The sequence below is a fragment of the Colletotrichum paranaense genome (genome assembly GCF_030867605.1).
Source record: "Colletotrichum paranaense strain IMI 384185 chromosome Unknown Scaffold_1.1, whole genome shotgun sequence".
Taxonomy (NCBI): Eukaryota; Fungi; Ascomycota; class Sordariomycetes; order Glomerellales; family Glomerellaceae; genus Colletotrichum; species Colletotrichum paranaense.
Genome location: NW_026848959.1, coordinates 1421519 through 1445660, shown reverse-complemented (window position 1 = coordinate 1445660; position 24142 = coordinate 1421519). Strand labels below are relative to the sequence as shown.

The window sequence follows — 24142 nt, the reverse complement described above, 5'->3', positions numbered from 1 at the left end:
GATCCATTCCATTTTAATATGGCCGCTGCATGGATCTTCGGCCCCTGCAAAACTCCCCGGGACGCTCTTCCGTGGTTTAGCCATGCCTTTGACAACCTCACTTCTAAGTCATGGCCCGGTTTCTCATGATTATGGGCGGTCTGGTAGCTCATGAGCTTCAGGGTATAAGAGGGTCAAAATTCAACGACTGACGGGGAAGGTTTTTCATGTAACACTACACACCAGGTCAAGAAAACGAAATAACCAAGTCCCCAAATGCCTTCATCAAAGTTGAGCGTGTCCTCCGTCAACGGTAAGCTCACGTCTTAGTGCCGTATTACACCATATAATCCCATTCTCATGCTTTCACAGGGAACATTTGCGCCCTGGAGAATCTGCAAGATGTCTCGCAAATTGCGTACGCCTACAACTGGCTCCACGATGCTCCTTATTTGGATCTGAAGACCTCTCTACTCCCGTTGGCTGGATACGAGCGGCTCCAGCAGTGCCGTACCCCTTCGACTGACGGAGAAGACGAGCCTACTGATGTTAATGGATTTGACATCTTCCCCGTTCGAGCTGGTCTGCCTTGGCCGACGGGATTCCCCAAGGCACGTCAAAGCCGCCACTGGGAGGCCGGCCTGAGAATCTCTTCAGAGCTGCTGGAGTTGTTCAGCACTGACTCCAGCATGTTCACTGCTGTCAAGCTTAACGGCAGATCCCTTGCCAAGATTGCTTCTCACGAACTTTTGCTACCGGAAGAGGACCGTTTTACCAAGTTTGCCACGTACCTGTTCCCTGAAGCAGACAAGGAGAGAACCCGCCTTCTCGCAGCCACCATTGTATTCATTGTCATCTTTGACGGTAAGTAAGAATGCGCACCTGTTTGCCTTCCGAGGTTACTGAAATCTTCCGTAGACTCATGGGAGATGCATAGCGAGGACAAGGTACGATGTCCATCCCTGCAAGCTGATCCCTACCACCGAGTTATCACTAATCCAGGATTCTAGCTCGGCGTTGTTCGTGATGACTTTCTCCGTCGCCTTGAATCCAACGGAGAGAAAGAAAAGTCTAAGTCCGAGCTGCAGTCGCTCATCGGTTACGTTGTAGATGGACTTAAGAGTCACGACAAGATCGCCGGCAACGGAGGTCAGGAGGTGATTGACCGACTGGCGGACTTCTGTCGACACGTCCCGCCCCAGTCGAACTTCGCCAGCCTAGCAGACTACTTGTCCTACCGCAACATTGATGCGGGTGTCCCGTAAGTTCGACCTTCATCAAACTCCCATGCGCGCGCTTCTCCACGTTACAAAAGGTCCGACCCGCATCTAATAATCGAATGTTTGCAAGGTATATCTTGGCATGTGTGAAGTTCTCGCTAGAGTCCGACGTTGTGATTGAGGATCCCAAAATGGCCAGGATCCTACGTTTGGTTAGCGACCACGTGTCGCTGGTCAATGACCTGGCCTCTTTCGACAAGGAGCTCAAGGCCCTTGAAGATGGCAAGGTATGCTACATGATCAACGCGGTCGACGTCGTGCGTCGTCTTCTGGGATTGGATTCCTACTCTGCCGCCAAGGCCGTTACTTACAGCGTCCAGCTGGAAGTGGAGGCTCAGATGGAGGAGGAGCTGGAGAGGCTTGCCAAAGGAAGAATCTTGTCCCCCAAGGAGGAACAGTTCGTTTCCGCCGCCCTGACCATGACGGCGGGGAACCTGTTTTACTCGGTTGTGACTTCTAGATATGGTGGAGAGGCTGCCAAGATCGATGTTTAACGATTGACATGCTCCCTAAGGCGCTTGTGGAGCGCGTCCGAGTCGGGGAGTTACATCGGTCCAAATATAGGCTTTTGAGATATATATACAATGCAACAGCTCTACGTGGGATATGCAGGGTCATCAGTACTACAGCATCAAAAGTGCCTTCCCATGGATCTATCCTATTTCCCCCTAGCACGCGTGACTGTGAAACTACACAGCTCTAGAGGACTACGGAATAGTCCGCTACCGATACCGAGCGAATCATGGAGTCTCTATATCATGATGTCTCAATTCATCCATAGTCGACAACCAACAACAATTTGGCAGCGCTTCACGAATACGAAAACAGCGTAATGTCATTTCCAAGCCTGCTCCAGGTGCTTTCGAGCCACTGGTTCGCAGCCTGCCTGGCCATCTTTGTCCTTCGCGCTCTCTATCGCCGTTATGTTCCTAGCCTCAGAGATATCCCTGCAGTCAACTTCTTAGCAACGGTGAGCCGCTGGAACAAGGTTCTCCAAGTGCTGTCGACTCGTGCTGAGAGGAACTTGCTAGAAGCGCATAGGAAGCTCGGTCAGTCTATAGATCAACTTGAGAGTGCCATCATCGTTGAAGCTGAAAGATCTAGGCCCCATCGTCCGCATCGCCTATAACGAAGTCTCCATCGCAGACCCGGAAGCTATCCCCATCATCTTTGATAATGAACAAAGATTCGTCAAGGTGAGCCCGCATCCTTCAAAGACATTGCGTGGTTGAAATACCACTAACACGAAAAAGACAGACTGGTACTACATGTTTGGTTTCCCAACACCAGATGATGCCAACCTCTTCTCCGTCATCGATCCAGTCGAACACAAGCGCATGAAGCGCAATGTCGCACCCGCATTTTCAATGTCTGCCCTCATGGCCTTGGAAGAGTTTGTTGACTCAACCGTGACGCTCTTCATCCAGTGCATGGATGAGCTTGCCATAGCCCCTTCAGTTCCGCCGTCGCAGCGCAAAGACCCGATCAACATGGTGGAGTGGTTCCAGTGGTACGCCTTTGACGTAGTTGGGGAGCTGAGCTTCTCGCGACGCCTCGGGTTTCTCGACACCAAGTCTGACGTGGGTAACATGACGAAGGTGCTTGATAGCTTCATCCAGTACGCATCCACGGTAGCCATGATGCCAGAGCTGCACAAGTTTCTCTTCGGAAACCCGCTGGTAGCCGCCTTCCTTAGTCCTCCGGCGCTGGTCATCTCGGATGTCACCAAGCAGGAGATGGACAGGCGTGAAGCGGACCCGGATGCAGTGCACTCCGACATCATGGACAAGATCATCCAGTCTCAGAAGAAGATCGGGCCTAATGAATTTCCGCATAGCGAAATCTTCCAGCATGCCGTGGTCAACTTATCCGGGGGCTCAGACACCACCGGAATTGCCATGGACTCCTTCATCTACCACCTCCTCAAGAACCCGAAGGCCTACAAGAAGTTACAGGCCGAAATCGACGAGGCTGCGTTGAAAGGGAAACTTTCGGACCCGCCAAGGTACAGCGAAACAAACCACCAGGCCATGCCGTACCTCGCGGCCTGCATCAAAGAGGCCCTTCGCATTCACCCGCCCGTCACCACCACCCTCCCTCGCCATGTACCGCGAGGCGGAGCTTACATCTGCGGCCGCTTCTTCCCGGGCGGTACCAGAGTGAGCGTCTCGCCTTTCGTCGTTGCAAGAGATAAGAAGCTCTTTGGGGAAGACTCGGATGCGTTTCGGCCGGAGCGTTGGCTCGAGTGTTCGCCCGAAAAAGCGTTTGACATGGAGAATGGCTGTTTGCATGTAAGTCGCCCCGCGCCATGTCATTGCTTCTTGAGATCGATGCTGACTACGACGAAGTTCTCTCATGGCGCGCGCATATGTCTAGGACGCCATATCGCCGTCATGGAAATTTGCAAAGTCATGGCTGCGCTGCTGAGACGGTTCCGCCTAGAGCTCGCTGCCCCAGATGAGGAATGGGATGTGCGCACTTACAATTTGCCAAAGCCAAAGTCACTCAATGTCTATATAATTCGTAGAGAGTGACTGCAAATTGAACATGAATTGAATCCGAAGATCATATCACTTTGAGTCAGCCTAGAAATCTCACCAACGGTCATAGTCTCCAATGTCTTCCTCGTGATACCTCTCCTCGACTCGCGTGAACCCAACTTTCGGCCCATCAAAAGGCCACGGCTCACCTTCACCAGTCGCAAACAACGCAAAAGATGCTCCAGTGAACACGTAATACCCCGTTGGCGCGAAAGCCTGCCACCTCGAATCAATCTCTGCGACGTACGTCGGCTCGCCATCGCCGATGCTATAGCCCAGGTGGTATGTCAACGGTTCAGCCCGGATATCAAGTCTCAGCCCGCTCTTGAGCAGAGACGATGAGTTGAAGGGTCTTTGCCAGTACTATCATTCACATCCAGTCAGCAAACCGTCATCGTTGAACTTCATAGAATTGAGAGCCAGAAAAGAGAAGCCCAAGGAGTGGAAAGAACTCACATCCACAGTGCCATTCCTCCTAACCTCGGTATACAAACACATACCCCCAATCCCACCATCGCACCCCTTGACACCGATATCCTGGTGCTGGAACTCACTCAAGTAACTCGACACCCCAACTCTCATCCTCTGCCCCAACACGCCCTCAAACCCAAGCAGCTCCGCAGAAAACGTCATGTTCAACGACGTCTGTTTCCGCAGCACCGCCGCGGGATGATCCCGATCACTCAAGCCAAAGACGTTAGGCTTGAAGACTAAATGCCCGTTATCAACATCATACGACTTGACGTACGGCGTTCGGAGCTGGTACCACGAGGGATCAAGCTCCCTTCCGGAGAAGTCGTCTACCCAAGGGGCTGGCGTCTTTTTGATTCCTATCTTGGGCCCAATCTCTTCGCTGAGAATAATGGGCTTCCCGTTGTTGATGCCGGGCCAGTCGTTTTCCCATGTCACTTGCGCCAGAAAGGTCTCACGGCCTATACCCGTCAAATTAACACTCCCGTCTGCTGGTCCATCAGAAGACAACTGTCAATAACACATACCGAGTGGCGAGCTGCCATTCACATTCCGCCTCGCAATGAAGGAAGCATACCACTCCCCATCAGCAGTCTCTACAAACGTTGCATGCCCCGTCGACTGCACGGTCAAGTTCTTGGCCCCCCATTGTCCGTTATACATGAGGGGATTATGCGGACAAGCCTCAAACGGTCCAGAGGGCGACTTACTCCGAGCAATCGAGGTACGATGCAACTCATCAGTGCCGCCTACCCTTTACGTCAGTTCCACTCTCACACACAATCACACGCAAAGCAGCATCACAAAACCATCACAGACTCACCCTCAGCAATGACCAAATAATACCACCCACCCCTTGAAAACATCTTTGGCCCCTCAGGCCTAGCCGTCGCATTCCTCTCCAACGTCCCATTCCAAAGACTCTTGTACTCTCCAACGCACGCTCCGCTCGAAAGCTCGACCTCGCACTGCGCAATCCCCCAAAGCCTCTCTTGATTATTGTTCGGCGCCATCAGGTTCAAATACGTCCTCGCCGTCGACGAATCATAGAAGAGCTCTGGGTCGATGCCCCATGGCTCCGCCCAGATGGGGTCAGACCAGGTTACGAGGTCCGGGGAGGAGATGAACCACACCCGCGGCCAGACGCGGGCCACGGGGTCGTAGGTCCAGCGCGTCATGCCCGAGAGCCAGAATTTGTTGTGGAAGTGGGCTAGGCTTGGTGCCCAGGCGCCTGCGATGGGATGTTAGTGAGATGATTCCCGATGGCGATTCACCTACTACGCGGGCTCGCGGGGAGGATTTGAGGGCGTGGTACCAGCTCCGGTTGGGGCGCCGTAGAGTTGCAGCTGCTCCGGCCTCGTCAAGGCGTGCGAAACAAGCGTCCAATTCGACAGATCCTTGCCTATTCATACCGTTGTCAACATGGCACATATAGCACTCCAAAGGCACGGATGGGTATCGTTGATCTTACTGTGGTATATCGGCATCCCAGGCCAGTACTCGAACGACGACGTGGCAATATAATAATCATCCCTCACCCGAAGAATTGCAGGATCAGGGTTGAAGCCCGAGATGATGGGGTTCCAAATCGCCCATGCTGGTGTGAGCAAAAGGCACGGCGTGAATAGCACACGCATAGCAACGAGCATCTTCATGGTCTGCTTTCTACCCCTAGTCGAGATTCTGATCAAACTTTGAGCCGTTCATATGCCGCTCGATTGTATTCATTGCAGTGCAGATGAGGCTATATCAAGGCGTTCATCTGAAGTTGATCGGCATGTGTTGGCGGAGCCGGCGTATTGCCCGGAGCAAGCCCCCGAGCACCGGCCACCTGGCGGAGGATGAACCCGGCATTTCCGCCGAACATCACGCTGTACTTCTCGCAGAAGAATCAATAATCGCAAGTCCGAATTGCACTTGGCTGTAAGGCTCAGCCAATTCTCACGGTGCGTATCACTTGGACTTCTTGTCAGATGCTGATGTTGATGAATTTGATTGCTCCCAATTCTCTTACTATGGTATATCAGACTCCGAACTTTGCACTACCACCCAACCCACCCTAGCCACAGCCTTGAAACGTTCCGGTATTCTTCAGACTCGAAATGACTGTGAACTAGCCCTTCCACCTGATCTTGCAGTCCTCCAGATGGTAGACGCCAGGCCCGCCACCAAAACGCAGACAAACTCATCCCAAAAACGAGGACCCCGCCCTATTAATGCTCCCTCCGAGAGCCTAACGTGGAAAAAGCTGAGCACCTAAGTGCCTCCGCCAGAGAGGAAAGAATGAAGAGAAATAAGAAATATACAATAGGAACCCAGTAGTCGTAGAGTTCGACATTTGGGGGTAATTGAAATAAAGCGAAATCAATGGCAAGAATACAAAAACGTTCTCATAGATTCGTGACGTCCATTTTCTCTCTTTTTTTAAACCCCGCCATCCATTTTAATGATACTGAGAGATGATTAGAGATGATGAAGAGATTCGTGGCGATTGTGTTGCGAGTGTTTAAATCATGCCGCCGGGCATGTTTCCGTTGTTCAAGCCCCCTGTCATAGCCATAGGCGCAGGCATATTGGGAGGGCTGTTGCCCCGGGTCAGTCGGGCACGCATGTTCATGCCATTGGCTTCGCTGATGGTCTTTCGGAGGCGGCGCCGCTGGGAACCAGGGCCGTCCTCTTCGTCGCTCACAGAGAACGCGCTGTGGCTGTCGCCACCGTGCTCACTGGGAATCGGTGGAGGAGAGAAGGGCAGGTGAGGGGAACTTGCGCCCATGTCTTCATCTCCTCGGCGGCCCATCATCGAACCGATCATGTTGCGACGCTTCGGGTTGATCGGAGGCAGAGGCGGAGCGTTGATATTGGCGTGCACGCTGCCGTGAAGATTTGGCGTCGAGGCGGCAGCACCGAGGATGCTGCCAGATCGCGAACGAGAACCGCTTCTGGACCGGGACTCTGAGGTCTCAGGAAGAGCTACAGTTGGGACGCGAGAGGTTGAAGAGACAAAGGTTGGCTCAGAAATATCCTTCTTCCTGACCACTCTCTTCATCGACTCGTCGAGGCGGTTGGCAGGTGCAGCCTCCATGTTGGGCGACGGCACAGGAGGTGCGGAAGGTCGGCGGGAGGGGACAAAAGCCGGTGAAGACTGGCTGACGGGAATGGACGGCGACGGGATGGGAGCCATTGGGGAAATGGGCGAAGGCTGGCCGGATTCAGGCCCCCGTCGGCGGTACTGGACTGCCAGGTTGCCCTGGGATGCAGACCGATCGAGAGACTTTCCTTGACCCGCTCCGGCTGGGTACGGCTGAGGAGGCATAATCGGAGACCGACGAATGTTGGTGCCCGGGAGGCCTGGCGAGTTCAGCATTTGAGGTCTTGCCGGAGGAGGTACCATGCCGCGCTGCTCTTCGTGGGGCGATGAGATGGTGCCGGTACGCAAGCGTGCTGGGCGATGAGGCCGGTCTCCGCTGCTAGCTTCAGAGCCGCTGCGGTCACGCTCAGTCCGTTCAGTCCGAGAAGGAGGGCGGGAGGGCGCGCGGCCAGAGCCGTTGTTAGGTTGCGGCTCCTCACTGGGTGCCCGCTGCTGGTAGGTGACAGGAGGCGGCCGGCGCTCGCGAGATGGCGATCGCGGACCGGGGGTGCGCTCGCGACTAGGTGCGGTTCTAGACGCAGGCGGGCCAACTATCGGAACCGATGCGGAGCCAGGCATTTGACCAGGATTGATAGGGACACTTGACGGGCTCTTCTGAGCCTCCATCAGCCGTCGCCTAGCTTGTCTGAATGCCTGGAGTCCAGCGTGCATGGAGTCGTCCTCCTTGTCCTTCTCCGGCTCGTGCGTGGGAAGGACTGGCGCTGTCTCAGCTCTGGGGAACGCTGGCTTCTCGCGCTCTTCCTGGACAGGCGACTGGGGTTCCTTCTCCTCGAAGCTTGACTTGTTTGGGCTAGGAGCACTGCTGATGGTTGACGTCGCAAGGCCAAGCATCTTGATGGCCTTTGAGTGCTGGCTATCGACGCGGTTCTCGCGGTTGCGATCAATTAAAGAACCACGGCTCGTCTTTTGTCTCAAGATGCCCAGTGGGTTCGGACGGGGCAACGATGGCTCTCTTGTACGATCGACGGGGTGAGGTGAGAGGGACCTGCTGTCACGATCTGACTCCACGTAGGAAGTCAGTCTCTCACGAACTCGGCGCGCGCGGTCAGCGAGTTGGTTGGCAAACTCGTCGTGTTCCTTCTCCATCTCGGTGCTTGACCCTGTGTTGCGCTCCGAGGTTGGCTGGTTCTCTGATGGGAGCGTTTGATGAGGCTGCGAGGTGGGCTCAGGAACTGCCGGTTCCTTCTGATCGTTGAACGTCGGGTTTGCCCAGTCTGGCGACTGCACTTCCCAGGGGTTGGCCATCACTCCCATATCCGCCATAGACTTGGGATCATATGGATCAAGAGGAAACCTAGAAGCAAAGTTGGACGTCTGCGGCGCTGAGCCATAGATGGATGAAGTAGCGCTGTCGGTTCGCAGGTGCTGGCGGACCATTCCGCTGAGGCCGGCGGACGAGGGGAGCGTCGGAGAGTCTTGAGGCGAGCTGGTCGTCTCGGCGGATACGGCAGTGAAAGGTTGATCGGACACGGGCGACGGCTCAATCGACGCGCCGGTGCTCAATGAGAGCGGTGTTGGCACGGCAAAGTCCCTGAGTGCGGGATGGTCGCGATCAGCAGGGCGTCTTGTGGCGCCATGGAACGCAGCGGCTGGGTTTGTGGCGTCATCCTGGGGAGAAAGTGAATCGTCGTAAAAGCTCAGCCCAGCTTCCTCTTCCTTTACTGTCGGCTCTGTACGAATTATCTGTTCGGGTTTCTCAACCGGCAGCCTCTGAGCCGACGAGGATGAACGGGATCGGCCGGTAGTTTGTGATGCGTTAGACTCTGTGCGGAACCTGTTGGTCGGCGTCTCTCGGCCTTGCTGGAGTTGGAGCTGCCTTTGAGCATATCTAGACTCGTCGTAGGAGTGAAGAGGCTTTTGGAACAGCCCCATAGCAGTGGCCTTGCCCCGGTCACTGGGGAGAACAGAACTCTCCTCTCCTTCGCTGATGGGCGGGCTCAAAGGAGGTGCACCTCCAAAGGAAGACTTGGGTTCGGAGTTTGTGGGCACGTTGATGCCCAAATCCATGGGGACAATTGGCGATCCCATGGTCGGGGGACTGGCGGATCGCAGGTTCGGAGCGCTTCCCTTGGCCAAGATCCTCCTCTCATTGCCAAAACGATCGCTGAAGAGGCTGCTTGTGGGTGAAGGTCCGTTTTGGAGGTCGGGGGTCCTGCTGCCTAGAGTTCGCTGCCGAGAAAGGGTGTCCATTCGCGATAGAGCCGAAGATTGTTGCTCCTGGAGATCATGGTTGAGTCCTGTCTCGTAAAGACGTCGTGCTCGGGTAACGCTCCGGTCAAGGTTGGGCGTGCCTGATGCCGAACTTGGTGCCGTCGGGTTCGACTGCCAATCCTTTGCTGCTGACGTTGGTTGGGACATGACAGAGGTGGCGGCCGTGGAATTGCGGCCTAGTGACGGTGTTGATGATGTGGTTGAGTTGGTTTCTCTCTTGCGGTCGTAGCCCAGCGGTGGAGGTGATTCCGCGCGAGGGAGATCGATACTCGAGGGCTTCTGGTCCTGTTCGTCGTCAAATGGTTGCTTAGACTTCTCCGTCTGCCTCCATTTCTGGAAGGCTGACTTTGCAACATCGTCATCATAGAGAACGCGTCCACTCATGCCACCGCCGTCGAGGTTCTTGGTGGAAACAGCACCAGAACCAAGCTTGTACACTTTTTGGCGTCCACCAAAAAGGTTGTTGCCTTCTCCCGGCTTGGCTCGGTCCATGACACTTCCCGAGATGGAGTTACCATCAGCAGAGTGGTAAGAATCCATCCGGTTAAATGGCACTTCTTTTCTGATTGACTCGACCTCGGCGATGTCCGACAGTCCGTTGGGACCAGGCCCAAAGCCAAAGTCTAACATCCTCGACTGGCGCTTCGGAAACAGAACGCTGTCGTCGCTGGCCTTGCCGATTTTCGTGTTCGGGTCGTCTTGTTCTCTCAGCATAGAGAACCGTGCAGAAAGCCCAGTCATGAGAAGACTCGTGCGGAAGTCATCGCTGTGGGGCAAGGCATTCTCGAGATCCAGTTCCTTCTTAGGCTCTTCTTCTTGTGATTTCTTTCCCTTGCCAAATAAACGGAATGGTGCGGGAGACTCTGATTCGTGGGAGGCCCGAGGCGTAGAAGAGGCGGCATCATCCTTCGCCCTCTTCTTGGTGCGAAATCTGTTCATTGTGTATTATCGTGTTCTGCCTCGTCGGCAGAGAAGCTGTGTGCGTAGGGTCGACGAGCAGTTCCTTTTTTTTTCCCTTCTCAAAGCGATTTTATCAAGCTTAAGCGTCGGTGCTCTTCATTAAGCGGCGTCCATTAATGGTGGTTGGGATGGTAGATCGAGAAGTTGGGACGAAGAGCGAAAGTTTGTTTGAAACGGGCAATGTTCGCTCGGGACGATTGGCCAAGAGTGCGTCTGAAGTCGAGATGCGGGATGGCTAGACACAAATAGCAGAATCGTCAGCAAAGATTTGACAGGAACCCTTGGACACACGACCACGTTCCGGTCTCAGCTCTAGACGGCTTCTTCAGCCTTTGGGGGCGGCCAAGCAGCAATTGAGTTCAGTAAGGCGTCGGAGACGCTTAAAGCTGTGCTTGAGCCTCGTCGCAGCTGGGACCTTGGGATGAAAGCGTCTGCTGGGGTTTCTGGGAGAAAATGCAACAAATATCAAAGACGGGGCGGGTACGTGGACGGCGGGCCATGGGAAAGATGGAGAGAGCAAATAAGTCGAGCAAGAAACGTACCTGGATCAGAGATGTCGCTGTGTCGGGAGTGTTTCAGCAAGATGGAGTTTGTGTCCAGGCTGTCAACGTCGCATGTAGACCTTTTTTTTGCTCCTGGAGACCCAAAGCAGCGTCGATCCTCCTTCCTTCAAGCGTCTCAGCGAGAAAGAAAGTTGCTGGCGAAGATGAGATGTGCTTGGACGACAAAATCCAAAGCGTCAAGTCGAGAGGAAGGAATGGTGTGTTGTGTACACCAGATCAGACTCTTCTGTTTCCTCCAAGTCCAGGGTCGTACACAGATTCCAATGGTGTCCTGCGCAATAGGCTGGCGGCAGCGAGAGATGCGTCGAAATTAGTCTGGTGACTGTACGAGGTGTAGGAACCAGTCGTAACGTGTTGGCAGTAGCGAGCGAGGTGGATAAATCCCGTGGGGAGACGAGGTGGAATATGGCTGAATCGCGGTTTGCTGATAAGAAAGGGAGAAATCCCGTCGGGGGTAATTCGACAATCCCGGTCGAGTGATCTTGTTCGGGTGGTCCAAAGGTTGCAGAGATACTGGATCTCGCAATGCCGTTCGAATTTGGTTTTTTAGGCGAGGTCAACCAGACAGGGCGGCGAGTAGCGTCGATATTGTCGTATTGGAAGACTCGAAATCGAAAAGACGGCGGAAAGGAAGAGGCGCACGAGAGAGAGAGAGAGCGAGTGTGTGTGAGAGAGTAAGGTATGTTGTGTGTGTCGAGAAAAGAAGGACTCGGGTGGGAACGTGGGAACCTCTCTTGGGAAACCTTTTTTTTTTTTCCTTCCGTCACCTGGGTTTTCTTCCTGGCAGGCAAACAAAAGGGAAACCAGGAGAAGAAGAGAAAGAAAAGCAACGAGTGACTTGGGTTCAGTTTAGTGTACTAGTAGAGACGCTGATCGGATTCAGAGCTAGGCTCGTGGCTCGGTGGAGAGGGAAGAGTAGAGGGCAGCAAGAGAAGGGGGGAGAATGAAGGTAGGCGAGGAGCAAGGAAGGCCGATGGAAGCCAAAGTGAACGACTGGAGACGATTTGTCTTGGGGTGAGGACGAGGATCGGATTGGATTGCGAGTGACGGGAGAGAAAGGAGTGACCCAGGAGCCCAAAGGAGGGAAAAGAAGAATTGCGGACGCAGTGCAGGGACAGGGTGACAGGCACAAGAAATTGGAGAATCCGAGCCACGAACGGGGGTGGTTTGTGGGTGTCACGGTGTGAGGGCGACAGGGGAGAGGAGGAGGAGATTCGTCGATGTGAGCATACCTACTGTGTGAAGGAGGAAGAGAGGTGTGAGGGTTGTGAACAGGACGAGGTGTGCGAGGTTAGGGAGAACGGCGTGGACGGGGAGAGGCGGACTGGGATTGTGGCTGCACGACGGGACGGATGGTGATGGTCGAGGCAGGGGGTGGGGGAGCATGGGGGGTGAGAGGGGTGTGGGATGAATCATGAGATTGGGTTTATGAGTGTGGACTGTGAGTGTGGGAACCTGGGAATGGGAATGAGTGAGTGTGAGTGGTCACTCACTGATGAGAGTGAATCGACAGTGTGAGCATTACACTACCTCACTACATAGTGGATGTAAGTACGTGTGAGTATTGGAGTGAGGTGAGGCTAACATTAGGGCTCAAAATATCCTCACTCCAGGTCCACTGGATGAAAAGAGAACAAATTCCCAGTGCCCCCGCTCACTACTCTCATGGCCGTCCTAACAGGTAATGCGCTGGAACAGTCGTCATCTCATCGGCTCACCAGACAGGAGAGTCGACTAGGGACGGGGCTACGGGATGAGAGGGATGAGACTCATTCGAGAGGCACGATGGCGGCACTAAGAGAAAAGAGGAAGAGGAGGAGCGGGATTGGCCCCGGCTGGACACTCAAAAGAGGCCCCCTGAGGTTGTCAGTGGACCGACCTGGAGTGAGTGCCCTGGCACGACCTGGCTCAGTACCTCACCTACTTGTACATACCGAGTATGGTTGAACGTGTTCCTGGCAGCCAGCTGCAAAATGCACGCCCGACTCCCCGTGCCCCTGGCATTTTGTTCCTGGCACTTGTCTGGCTTGGGTCTGGCCCCGGATGCGAAATGCAAGGGACCTGGCTAGCCATAGAACACTGCACGCTACGTCGCTACCTCACTGTGTGCAGACACTGCAGAGCGTAGCGCGGACAGAAGCTGGGTCACTCATTGGTGGGCAGCAGACACAAGGAAAGCCGTTGAGAAGTGAAGGGGTGTTGGCGTCTGTTAGGCTGCGTTGCGGAATTGTGGTGGTGTGCCGCGGCCGAGCACTAACAGCTTCACGCCCAGATTCTGTGGCCTTATGTCAGCTGAACCAGGGGTACGTACTATGCTTAACAGCCCGGGCAGTGATGGAGGGGTGGAAGACTCAAATGTCAAAATTGCAAGTGGGGTCGATTCTCGCTGCTTTCTCTTCTTTTCATCCCGCGCCTACTAAGTAAGGTACCTTAGGTACCACACGGTACGTACGGACAATACATTACGCAGTAATACATAGGTACTCCGGACGCCAGGCACGCTGCACGCCGGCATGTTCCCCTCGGCTTATCTGCTACTCCTGGCCTTTTCAGCAGCCGCGGGTGATGAATTGCCGTCATTGCATCAATTGGTTGACAGACACGAGGCAGGGGAAGTGTCTTGTTCAATGCATCAAGTGTTAATGAATGATTGGCGTCAATGGTACTATGTAGATGTTCCTGCACGATCTGAAGCCAAAAAAGCAAGCGCCCTCAAACGCTTCACTCGTCCTCCTGATCACCTCCTTCCTACTTCCCTTACATAGTAGGTAAATACTGCTTGAGTTCCTCCGCTCTTTCCTTAGTCAGCTCGAGTAGCGAGGGATACGTACCTACTCCTGCTCTTCCACCAGACGGCAGAACATGGGCGTGCCTGTGCCTGCCTGTGCCACCAACGGCAGGTGAAGCTGCAGATGTGCAGATGCGTTGATGCAGGTACTCGTGCGTACCATCCTGCCTTGTCTGCACCTGCCTTGGGTGCTTGGATGGGACAGAAAGTGCCCTGACTGGACTTGGAAGGAAGCAATTGTGAGAGTTCCTTCCATCTCAATCTGCCCACCTTGGAACCACCACTCCCACTCACGGGCAGATTCCTGAGTCCTCCATCCTCCTCCACACAACTTGACGAGATACCTACGCCCCCCCCCCTCGTCTTCGGTCTTCGACCCTCAATGTCTCGGTCTGCCAGTAGGGATTCATCATCAAAACAAACCATCAGTCTCATCGCCACGACGCCTTTGGACCAGAGGAGCGAAGAAGGAACATGAGCGCACGCCAGAGAACGCACATGACACCGCCCCAAATTCCATCCTCTTGATCGACGCCTCCTTCAATATCAACGACCACAATAACCGCCATAGCCGCCTTGATTCCGCCCTTCTAGCAACTAGGAGGAAGAGGAAGCATTTGCCCATTCTCAAAAGTCTTGTCAACCTCAAAAGGCACGGCTATGGCTGTCTTTGCACAAAGCCGTTACAGCTCGACAGTCTCGCGTACCTACCCCATCAAATCGCATCATCTCAATCACCAAAAGTCTACCACCCTGGCTTACTACGGCATGAGCTTGCGCTTCCATCGAACCATACGCTGCCAGTCAGCGAAACATCTCTCGCATCGCCCGCAAGCTTTGATCAGCAACGCAGCCAAGACCCCTTCCGAGCCGTTGCCGTTTTCACCTGCGCGCTTGTCACCAAAGTCTGTTCTTGCCGATGCCCATCCGTTCCTCTTATAGCCCAAGACAACAAACGGACGAAACGCATGACCAAGAGAGTCAAAGTCATCGTAAACATCGACAATTAAGCCGCCTAGATTCCTCCCAAAGTCATCCGCCCACCGCTCAAAGAGTCCCGGCCCGCTCTCGTGCCCTCCATCGCCTGGCCCCCGCATGCTTCCCGTCGTTTCGCCTCACCAAGTTCGCATACCTATCACATTCGCAAGTCGTTGCCACTTGCCACAACCTCTGTTTATCCACCGCGTACTTCTTGGCCCTCTGGCTCTGTCACTGTCTCTCTTGCTCTCGATTTGGTTCCGTTCGAAGTTGTTCAAGGAGTTGCCTACTCGTTTTTAATCGCCATCATCTCTTCCAAACGCCGAGCTGGACGCAGGCAAGGGGTGGCTCTAGCAGAAACGGGAGTCAGCTGCGTCCCGCACTTAAATACATGGCTAGGTACGCCCTGCCGCTCCATCACTCTACTTGTTGGCGCCGGGCTGTACTCAAGCTTCCAGGTCACGTCGGCAGCTCCAGCAGTCACCGTTGAACATAGACCAGCAAGCACACGGTTCAGCAGTTCCAAGACAGATGCTTTACTGTATGCTCCGTAGCCACCTACGGATGCGCCGTGCTGGTCGAGGGTCTTTAACCTTAAAAAGAAGCAATTGGTCCGACCTGCCCCAAGGCTTCTTGCCAGTCAACGCGCGCACATGCTTAGAGCTGCCTGCATTGATGCTTCCGCGCTGATCACTAGAAACCACTGGCCAGCCGGGCAAGCGTCAGATCCGTATCAGCCAGGCCTTTGGGTAAATGAACTGACAAATGACAGACTTCTCAACCATCTACGAGGGGCGTGTCGACCAAATTATCAAGAGACCAGGGGCGCACTAACAGGCCACAACTCTTCCAAATGTCTCACCACCCAACCATATTATAGCGCCAACCGTTGCAAGCTCTTGTCCACTGCTCATAATGTCCGGCTCTAGAGCCAGTCAATGCAGTCTTGGATCCAAGAGCATGTGGAAAGCCACTACCCAGGCTCGCCAAACCCAGGCAGTTCTTAGCTTTGCAGCTTCAAGAGCGGCAATCATAGTGTACGCAGGGCAAGGCGATGCCCAACCGCATTTCACAACTTGACTTTCGGATCAAACGTATCGACTCCAAACTCACAACTACAATGTGGTTGCACAGCGCCTGAGAAACATAGCCAAGGACTTAATCTTATGCGCGACTCTTGTCTTCTGTTGGACCCCTTTTCTGGTGTCTCAACTCTCAACTAAATAACGGGGCGGATGCGGCCCTCACAATTTCGTCAACCGTCTATCGTGGTCTATTGGTTCAGCCTCAAATCGTCCCAGGGCCGCTATGGTGTCATTGCACCAAACACAATGAGACCAGTACCAGGAACCACAGCAGAAGTTCAGGTAGATACTCTGCTGCCCTCATCCTGCAGTTTGTTTCAAGAGCCTTGCACTCATACCTGGTGTCTGGCCAAGCCAAATTGGTGTTTGCTGATCGGCGCAAGATTCAATGAGATACAGGAACTGCGGTGGTATCTGCGCCATTGTCGTCAGTCTGCATCTCGCGTGCTGTGTTTGTAGATGCTGTGCCCTCGGCGCCGCCACTCAAGATCCGCTCAAGATTCGGTCAGCTGGTGTTCCCTCGACCAACCCCTATTTTTGACTCTTAACTTTTCAATCTACCAGCCGCACGATCTCGATGTCTGCTCACCTAGGCACTACCGAGCGATGTCAGCAGATGAAAAGATACGAGCAGTTACACAAACATCAGCTTCTGTTTTGCTTAGGCTCACGCGCAGCAACTATTTGTCGTCGTCTACGAGACTGGCGAAGGCCATGACAATCACTAATGTCCATTGTGGCACCCTGGTCTCCTCGAACGACAGCCTGGGCCAAGTGGCCGAGACGCTTTACCAGGGCAGCTTTGGCCCGCGCCCACTTTGCACATCACCCGTGCCGCCATGCAACCCCCCGCGTTTCCGTCAGATTCGCGTTTCGGCTGTAATCCAATGCAGCGCTTCTTGCATTCCAGCCCTCTCTCTCTTCAGCTCTCGAGACGTCCTGGGCAAACCTTCAGCTCGGCTGCAATTTGAGCGGGTTGCCTATCACCAGGCTTCCCCGTCCTTGCTGGCTTTGGGCCGTTTAGTTTCGAATCGAGCTCTGTTTCAACCTATTCATGTCTCGGGGCTGAAAGGAGGTTGATTCGACACATCAACGAGACTACCAACTGCATCCCCGTGGACCTGGTCTGTTGTGCGGTAGAAAGGAGGTGGCAATGCGTGCCTGGTCCGGTTTTGTTCTGGCTCGAACTACGGCCGACATCCCGGCTTATTGAGCCCGCCACGGCACGGCAACTGAGTGGTCTTGCGGAACAAACGGCTGTCGATTGCAATAGAGGTTCCGGCCCTACTAGCTACAGCCCATAACTGCCCTACGAATGCTTCGTATGGTCATCATTGGAGAGAAAGACATTCCGAGCTGCGCATGCTTCTTTTCCCCAAGGCGAGACGACCTTTACGCATGATCAGGAAACAAACAAGAATTCTCCCACTGGACAACACTAGTCATCTCGATTCATTGGCATTCAGTGCGCATTCAATGCTAGCCAACGAAGACACCTCGAAGCCTCTTGGTCCCACTGGATGAACATCTTCGCCCACGAATACGTTAGAATTGGCTCGAATTCACCTCATAGCATCTACTCAGTGCAGTACTCCGCAGTGTCTGACTTGGAAACACAACGACTTCACGATTCATGCAAAGCACACAATTTCGCTCACGGGGGTGTGTCTCGCTTCTTGCTGTTAGACGGACAGCGATCCCTTGGCCTTCAGCCGTCAACTTTTCAAACTCCCCGCTAGCCAAGCAAACGGACGCCGTCAGAGGCAGACAGCGACAATCTTTTTTCCCCCACCCCCTTTCGAAATTTTGAAGAGGGGCTCCCGACACTTTCTCTCTTGGACCATCCCTGCGGACCTGGCCGCCAGCTTCCGCGGCCAATCAGCAAGCCGTGCCTGGCACTTTTACCTTTGCAGCGGCGATCGTAGCTCCTTGCCTTTGCTGGTTGGGTTAAATCTTGCCATCTGGACAGTGAGCTCAGCTGGCTTCGTCGGTTGCCAGTTCGTTCTTGCGAAGCTTGAAGAAAAGTGCCGGTCATTCTTCGTGCTGCTGTGGACGAAGCGCGGCACGAATATCAAGCCTGCGAGCAGCTTGTGAAGACGCCGGAAGCCTCACCCATTCTCGAATCGGATCGGCGTCAGCTTCATACAGCATGATTATTCTGATGCTGGAAAAGAAACTATCTTGCACTGCAAGACGTACAGTGTCGGAAACTTCTGCACTGCTATGCCCTAGCGCGTCCTTGTGCCCGTACGGAGAACCAGATGTTGTCATCAGATCTCATTCATGGCAGATCCCGGCCAAGGCGATGCTTCACACTTGTATGGAAGTTGGAACGCCGGAGCTGCCGTTGCTGTCGGCGAGTCGATAACTGCTTATTCGTACAGAAACGGTTCAGCCCAACGGCTAGGAATACTTTGCGATATGAAGATGGGCAGACTCAGACTCTGTAAAGGTGCAATTTCTTAAGCGAGTCCACCCTGAATCCCAGCCGAGTGGTTGTCGGCTGTTCGGTCGGGAAAGCTACTGGCCCAACGAGTGGGATCGCAGCCCTAGATTACCAACGGGTCCAACTCTTTGAGATTGAAGAAACAAATACACACTTTCTTGGCAGCACTCAGCGAGATTGATCCTTCAGAAACGATTCATCAGATCCAGAGGCGCTGCTTCTGCGGCAGCGCCTTGCGCAGGTCGCTTTGTCGGCGGCGGTGCAGCATGCTTGGCCGAGCCCTGCTAGACCAACACACGTCAGCCAAGTTGAGATGACCTGGACCATCGAGATTGAGCACGAATCGAATGTAATCAACGTTTGATGGGCATGTGGGTGCGAGATTTCTGCTGACGGAGCACTGAAAGCCTTGACGGCCAAGGGGAAATTCCCGCTACAAGAAACACAGATTCAGTTTCCCCGCCTGCTCCAAGGACTTTCCCGGTCCTGCAGCACGGCATGAACGCTGGCGGCCTGGGTTCGATATGGCCCGGTGCAGCCGCAGATTGAGGTTGTCGCATCTTGATTGACTGAAGAAAGAATGGAGTCATCAAAGATGTGCCGTGCGCCAGTTCGTCTGATAATGACGCTCGACCAGCCGGGCCGTTCTCAGTCTTTAAGATTTACGATTGGTTTTTGACGGTCCAAAGCTTTTTTCTTACGGAGTACTTATGTTTTTTCCTCTCCATTGTTCGCGCTAGAACGTGTCTCCAGGTCCACTCAACGGCATGTTGTTGGCAAGGCTGACCCGGAGCTGATCGCTGGGGAAGACGAGGGATATTCAAGAGATTGACGACCAAACGGAGCACCTACGGACGAGCAACGGGGGCCAACGTGGCATCGACTGATGACGGCACAGAAAATCCCGAGGGATGCGGTTGTAAAATGATGACCCACGATCTTGTTGAAAGGACACGGCTCACGCGGCGGCGTGATCGGACCCGAAGTTCAAGAATTTGACGGCCTCCATCCTGGCACAATCCAGGGCGAACGGACATTTATCACCCATCCATGATCCAGCACATGGCCTCCCGCTCATCACCGTGTGGATATAGAGGAGGCCAGCCAGACTGGCGAATACGCCGACAGATCGAAACTATCGGGGTCGAAGGTCCCTTGAATGCTAGCTACTTCATCGCCACGATCCAAACTCCAGGATGCGTTCGTCGATACTGAGAGTTGACCATGGTCGTTGCGAAGGAGGAAAGCTACGTCAGTCAATATGTGTAAAACGGTCTAAGATGAAAGACTCCCCACAGCCTGGACCAGTCGTGTGGCCGAAGACTTGTGCAGTCCCCGGGGCGAGAGTCACGATTCGTGTTACCACGAGAGGCAAGTGGTTTGGGATGGCTCAGTGATGGATCACCTCTGCAGCCGCACAGCGTTTCTAACATTACGCATCCGTACGGAATACGCCCACGTCCATTTCCCCCTTGCCGGCGCTAAGAAGCCGACGTTATCTCGCTTCCGCACCACGCTGGGCCGCCCCAATCTCCGCGATTTGCACCTCTCCCTCCAGTTTGGCCGTCACCCTGAGCTCCCCATCGGACGGTCATCGAAAGCCAGATGTCAGGGCTGAACCAAAGGGCTGCCCGCACACAAAAGCATGGCAACAATGGAGTCAAGGTTGCAAGAGAATTTTTTCCTTACGAGAGTCTGGACCCTCCATCACTGGGAAGCAGCTGGGAAGATTGGTTTCTACCATGGCAGAAGCCATGCGATGATTCCCGCTCCGTCACTCCGATGGCCGCAAGACTCCCACACTCCACGTGCCGCCCATCGAGTCGCCCAGTCCAGTCTCCCCATGCTTGTTATGCACCCCTGCTTGAGGAATGCAACCCGAGACGGCGGGTTTGGTCTGGAATTTGATCTACCTGGTCGCGGGGGACGTGCTACAGGTTACTACCGGCCGAAAGTGGTTGCATTACTGCGGCCCTGTCTTGGATCGCCATTCTTGTTCTCTGCGCTGCTTGTAACACCGCTTCTGAGTCCGGCTTGAGAGAGTCTTGCCAAAGGAGAGTGCGCCTGGGATAGCATGGCTTACAATTTCGAAGATTGTGCTGCACGAGCGAGTGCACTGCGGTCAAGTTCATTTGACTCCTATCTGCAAGGTTTCCGACTTTTCTCGCGCAAAATATCGCTCAACAGCGGGCCCGGACATGACGGTCACAAAGTTTGATGCCACTTGTTAGGCTCATGTTATTTTTTGTTTACAAATTTCCCCGAATGTGTCAAGTCGACGCGGTTCAAGGCGCGGTCCGCGTCTGTCGGCGGTGGAATTGGCGTTTGGCGGGGTAAGCCTCCGTCCGCTGGAGCCGCTAGTACGAATGCCATTACCAGTACACAGAGTATCCGTATGTAGGTATTACAACTCACACAGGCCGACCCTGTCGAACGGCGGAACATGAGAGATTGGGAATTTGGGAGGGGGCGTGCATTGCATGCCATGCCTCTTGAGGTGACGTTGAGAAGTCGAGACCAAGTTAAGAGATGGTATGAGCGGCCATAGTTACGGCTGATAAGCCCATCTTGGGGATAGTTCGTCCGTGAGTCGATCGAGTCCAAGGGAACGTAGTTAGCCGCAGGCGATGGCAAACACTCACCGGCTGGCCGGCGTGCTACGTCTAAACCTATCTAGAGTTTGGTATGTAGTCCACTGAACATCCGATGGGTGTGGTATGATCTGTTGGGACTCTTGTAGAGGGGAAATGCCAATGATTGGAAGCGACGATGGGGTCGCGCGTCGGCGACGCGGTGGTGTGAGGTGACATTGGATGGGCGGGCGAGGGCTCACGCCAGGTGGGACATCCAGGGTTCGATCGATGGCAAAGTGGTATTGTGCTATCTTGTCTCGACGTCCGGTGTAACGCTCTTGGTGCCAGTTGCGGAAGCGAGACATACTTCTGCCCGGCCCGGCGATTGATATGAGGCCAGCGCCGGCCGGACCCCCGGCTCCGGAGCCGGGATTTTGAGACGCCGGGCCGCCAGACCATGGACCCGAAATGTATTCCGATCTCTGATGAACGGTTTGAATTACCAGCAAAGATCTGACCGTCTGTTTACACGGTCTGGGCGTTGAGTTCATTGTAGCAGTTGCTTTCGTCATGTTCAATTCCATGTAAATTTTAAACATGTTATTCAATGAAAAAATAAAATCGACATTTAGTACAACTCAAGAGTGAGTAGAGAATGCCATACAACCCCGACACATACTCACTCAACCCGATCCAAAACATCCTCCGTCCACCGCCAAAGCCGTCCAGCCAACTCCCCATCCGTCGCCACCTTATCCAGCTTATCATCCGCCAAGTGTCCCACGGGCATATAAAACCCGCCATTCACGAGATCCGTCTTCTTGGCCGCCGCCGCGGCCCAGACCTGGTTCCAGCAGCCCTGCTCCGGCGTCAGGACGGAGGACCCCATGATCGTTTGCGGGAGGTAGACGAAGAGGCGGTTGAGGCGGCTTTGGTTTGTTACTAGGCCTGTGTCGACGACGCCTGGGTGGATTGCGAGGGTTGTTATGGAGGGGTGGCGGCGGGCGAGTTCGCGGGTGAAGAGGATGTTTGCGAGTTTGCTTTGGCTGGTGAGAGGGGATGTTAGTTTGGGAGATTCCTTGGGTTACTTTTCGAGACCTGTGATGACTTTGAGGGCTAGGGGAAGTAAGGGGCAAGAGTGGGTGGATGGTGAAGAGGATGAGCAACGTACCCGTATCGAATCCATTGGCCCAGAACCGGCGGTCCAGTTTGTGTTGTTCCAAGCGTCTCGAAGGAGATGCCGTCGCGCGGGTGGGCTTGGTACCCGACGGACGTGAGGTTGATGATGCGTACGTCAGCCGGGGCATCGTCGCCGCCGCCGCCGCCGTCACTAGATGAAGATCCAGATCCCCCAGCGGTACGTAGTAAGACCGGTAGTAGCTCTCGAACAACCATGGCGTGGCCTAGATGATTCGTAGCAAATTGAATCTCGTAGCCGTCGGCTGAGAGGCCGGGGGCGCCGGCCATGATGCCTGCGTTGTTGATTAGGATATCGAGGCGGGTATGAGTGAAGTGTTTCTTGATGGCGGCGCGGATTGAGGGGAGGGAGGTTTGGTCTAGGGGAACGAAGGTTAGGGGTGGAGGGGTTGGTGAAGAGGAGGAGGAAGCGGCGGCATCGATGAGGGCTTCGGCGGAGGCGTGGGAGCGGCCTGAGAAGTAGATGTGTGATGGGTTGTGAGCTAGGAGGGCGAGGATTGTGGATTTGCCTAGGCCTGCTGTTCCTATGTGGTTGTTAGTCCGATCGGTGCTGGTGATTGTTGTTGTTGGGCGAGGATTCGTGTGCTGTGGGTGTAGGCTTGTCTGATGACGGTGGGTATATGGTGAGCAGGTGTTGGATGATATATGTAATTCTGGAGGAGATGGGCTCTCTTTCTTGATGACATCGACAGCATCCTGAGTGATCCTCATCTAGCACTTGAGAGAAAAGGGCTAATCTCAGGATGAATCGTGACTGGAGTACTCGTGGCAGGTTGACTTTACGGAAGGGATATATCGCCAAGACCAGCGTGGCGGGAAGGCAAGCGAATGGAGGAATATGTCGTGGCTAACATGAGCTAAGGTAGAATGATGGGGATGAGGCGGCATAGAGCTCATGCACGAGTCCGGAAAGCTCTTTGCGATATCAAGCTGGACATCAATACCGCAGGAGGTGAATTTATAGTCTTGGGCCTTAGCTATCCATCCCTCGATCGTGAGTCTCACACAGAGCGTATAGACCCAGGGAAGAAAGAGGAGACAGACGGAAGTTATAGGAAAGTAGGCCCTGCTCTCTTCGAAAGCTACATATTGGGCATTGAAGGGACAGTTGGAAGAATGGGAACTCAACAGACTCACCGCCCGTGATAAAGATGACCTTCTCTGCGAGAGATGGGATATCCGGAGTTGGATCATGCATGTCCTTTTCGTAGACAAAAAGGGCCACCATTGTTTCGAGGAAACCGAGTACCTTGGATCATATGTTGGTCGTGTCGGCTGGATACTCGGTCACTAGATGTCGCGAGGACGTCGGGAGGGACCTATTCGTCGAGCGCTGCCGGTTGGGATCTCGCTCTTAATCCAGGTAAGGCGTGATTGCAATAGCATATGTAATCGTTCCAAGGGTAGGATGACCTCTTGACCTAGAGGTAGCAGCTGTTGCGGTCTATCCGGCTGCCCAGATGTATCTTGGCAATTTGCGATATTGAGGATGTTAGTCCGAACTTAGACCAGAGACTTGACCACGATCGACTGTGTGACTTGGGGAACATGGAAAGACAGGAGGGTATTCACTCGTTTTATATCTATTCAATGAATTCCATGCACTCCCAAGCCTCGCTCGATATGCGCAGCGAACTGCACTGACGCTTTCTTGGATCCTACGCATGCCTAGGCTACATCTGGTTGACGACCGTTTCATTCACCATGTTACGCCGTCGGCGATGTGTGTTTCCCCATTTAAACCTGACCTGAAGATGATGAATTTCCTGTTCTAAGTGCTGTGACTGGTCAGGGCAACGAAAAATAGTCGATAACAAGGCTAGGTTCCTGGGTAACGCTGGACGGATGAGGCTATCATGAGTGTAAGCCGTCTGCATAGTGGCTGGTCCAAAGCTAGGCTCATTCGGGCATGCGGGTCTGTAA

General features: G+C 54.1%; 9 protein-coding genes across 9 annotated transcripts; 4 read left to right on the top strand and 5 right to left on the bottom strand.

Moving 5' to 3' along the window:
- Positions 1–255: 255 nt before the first annotated feature.
- On the top strand, positions 256–1753 carry CPAR01_00508 (uncharacterized protein; the record flags this gene model as incomplete). The annotated part of the gene is made up of 5 exons (XM_060484799.1): positions 256–292; positions 352–843; positions 898–926; positions 990–1240; positions 1330–1753. 5 exons carry the CDS (start codon positions 256–258, stop codon positions 1751–1753), a joined length of 1233 nt encoding a protein of 410 aa, XP_060355656.1.
- Positions 1754–2091: 338 nt separating this feature from the next.
- CPAR01_00507 (uncharacterized protein) lies at positions 2092–3793 on the top strand (the record flags this gene model as incomplete). Its single annotated transcript, XM_060484798.1, has 4 exons — positions 2092–2308; positions 2364–2455; positions 2513–3550; positions 3608–3793. The coding sequence occupies 4 exons, from the start codon at positions 2092–2094 to the stop codon at positions 3791–3793; spliced, it is 1533 nt and encodes a 510-aa protein (XP_060355655.1).
- A 60-nt stretch (positions 3794–3853) lies between these two features.
- CPAR01_00506 (xylan 1,4-beta-xylosidase) lies at positions 3854–5925 on the bottom strand (the record flags this gene model as incomplete). The annotated part of the gene is made up of 6 exons (XM_060484797.1): positions 3854–4162; positions 4256–4731; positions 4798–5019; positions 5094–5501; positions 5586–5672; positions 5742–5925. The coding sequence occupies 6 exons, from the start codon at positions 5923–5925 to the stop codon at positions 3854–3856; spliced, it is 1686 nt and encodes a 561-aa protein (XP_060355654.1).
- Positions 5926–6776: 851 nt separating this feature from the next.
- CPAR01_00505 (uncharacterized protein) lies at positions 6777–10568 on the bottom strand (the record flags this gene model as incomplete). Its single annotated transcript, XM_060484796.1, has 1 exon — positions 6777–10568. The coding sequence occupies one exon, from the start codon at positions 10566–10568 to the stop codon at positions 6777–6779; it is 3792 nt and encodes a 1263-aa protein (XP_060355653.1).
- Positions 10569–11996: 1428 nt separating this feature from the next.
- Positions 11997–12568, bottom strand: CPAR01_00504 (uncharacterized protein; the record flags this gene model as incomplete). The annotated part of the gene is made up of 2 exons (XM_060484795.1): positions 11997–12352; positions 12385–12568. 2 exons carry the CDS (start codon positions 12566–12568, stop codon positions 11997–11999), a joined length of 540 nt encoding a protein of 179 aa, XP_060355652.1.
- Positions 12569–13909: 1341 nt separating this feature from the next.
- Positions 13910–15037, bottom strand: CPAR01_00503 (uncharacterized protein; the record flags this gene model as incomplete). Its single annotated transcript, XM_060484794.1, has 4 exons — positions 13910–14058; positions 14091–14261; positions 14648–14737; positions 14827–15037. The coding sequence occupies 4 exons, from the start codon at positions 15035–15037 to the stop codon at positions 13910–13912; spliced, it is 621 nt and encodes a 206-aa protein (XP_060355651.1).
- A 1116-nt stretch (positions 15038–16153) lies between these two features.
- CPAR01_00502 (uncharacterized protein) lies at positions 16154–16462 on the top strand (the record flags this gene model as incomplete). The annotated part of the gene is made up of 1 exon (XM_060484793.1): positions 16154–16462. One exon carries the CDS (start codon positions 16154–16156, stop codon positions 16460–16462), a length of 309 nt encoding a protein of 102 aa, XP_060355650.1.
- On the top strand, positions 16463–17083 carry CPAR01_00501 (uncharacterized protein; the record flags this gene model as incomplete). Its single annotated transcript, XM_060484792.1, has 2 exons — positions 16463–16515; positions 16669–17083. 2 exons carry the CDS (start codon positions 16463–16465, stop codon positions 17081–17083), a joined length of 468 nt encoding a protein of 155 aa, XP_060355649.1.
- A 4618-nt stretch (positions 17084–21701) lies between these two features.
- Positions 21702–23447, bottom strand: CPAR01_00500 (short-chain dehydrogenase/reductase family Oxidoreductase; the record flags this gene model as incomplete). The annotated part of the gene is made up of 4 exons (XM_060484791.1): positions 21702–22068; positions 22194–22930; positions 23225–23301; positions 23357–23447. 4 exons carry the CDS (start codon positions 23445–23447, stop codon positions 21702–21704), a joined length of 1272 nt encoding a protein of 423 aa, XP_060355648.1.
- Between the last annotated feature and the right edge of the window lie 695 nt (positions 23448–24142).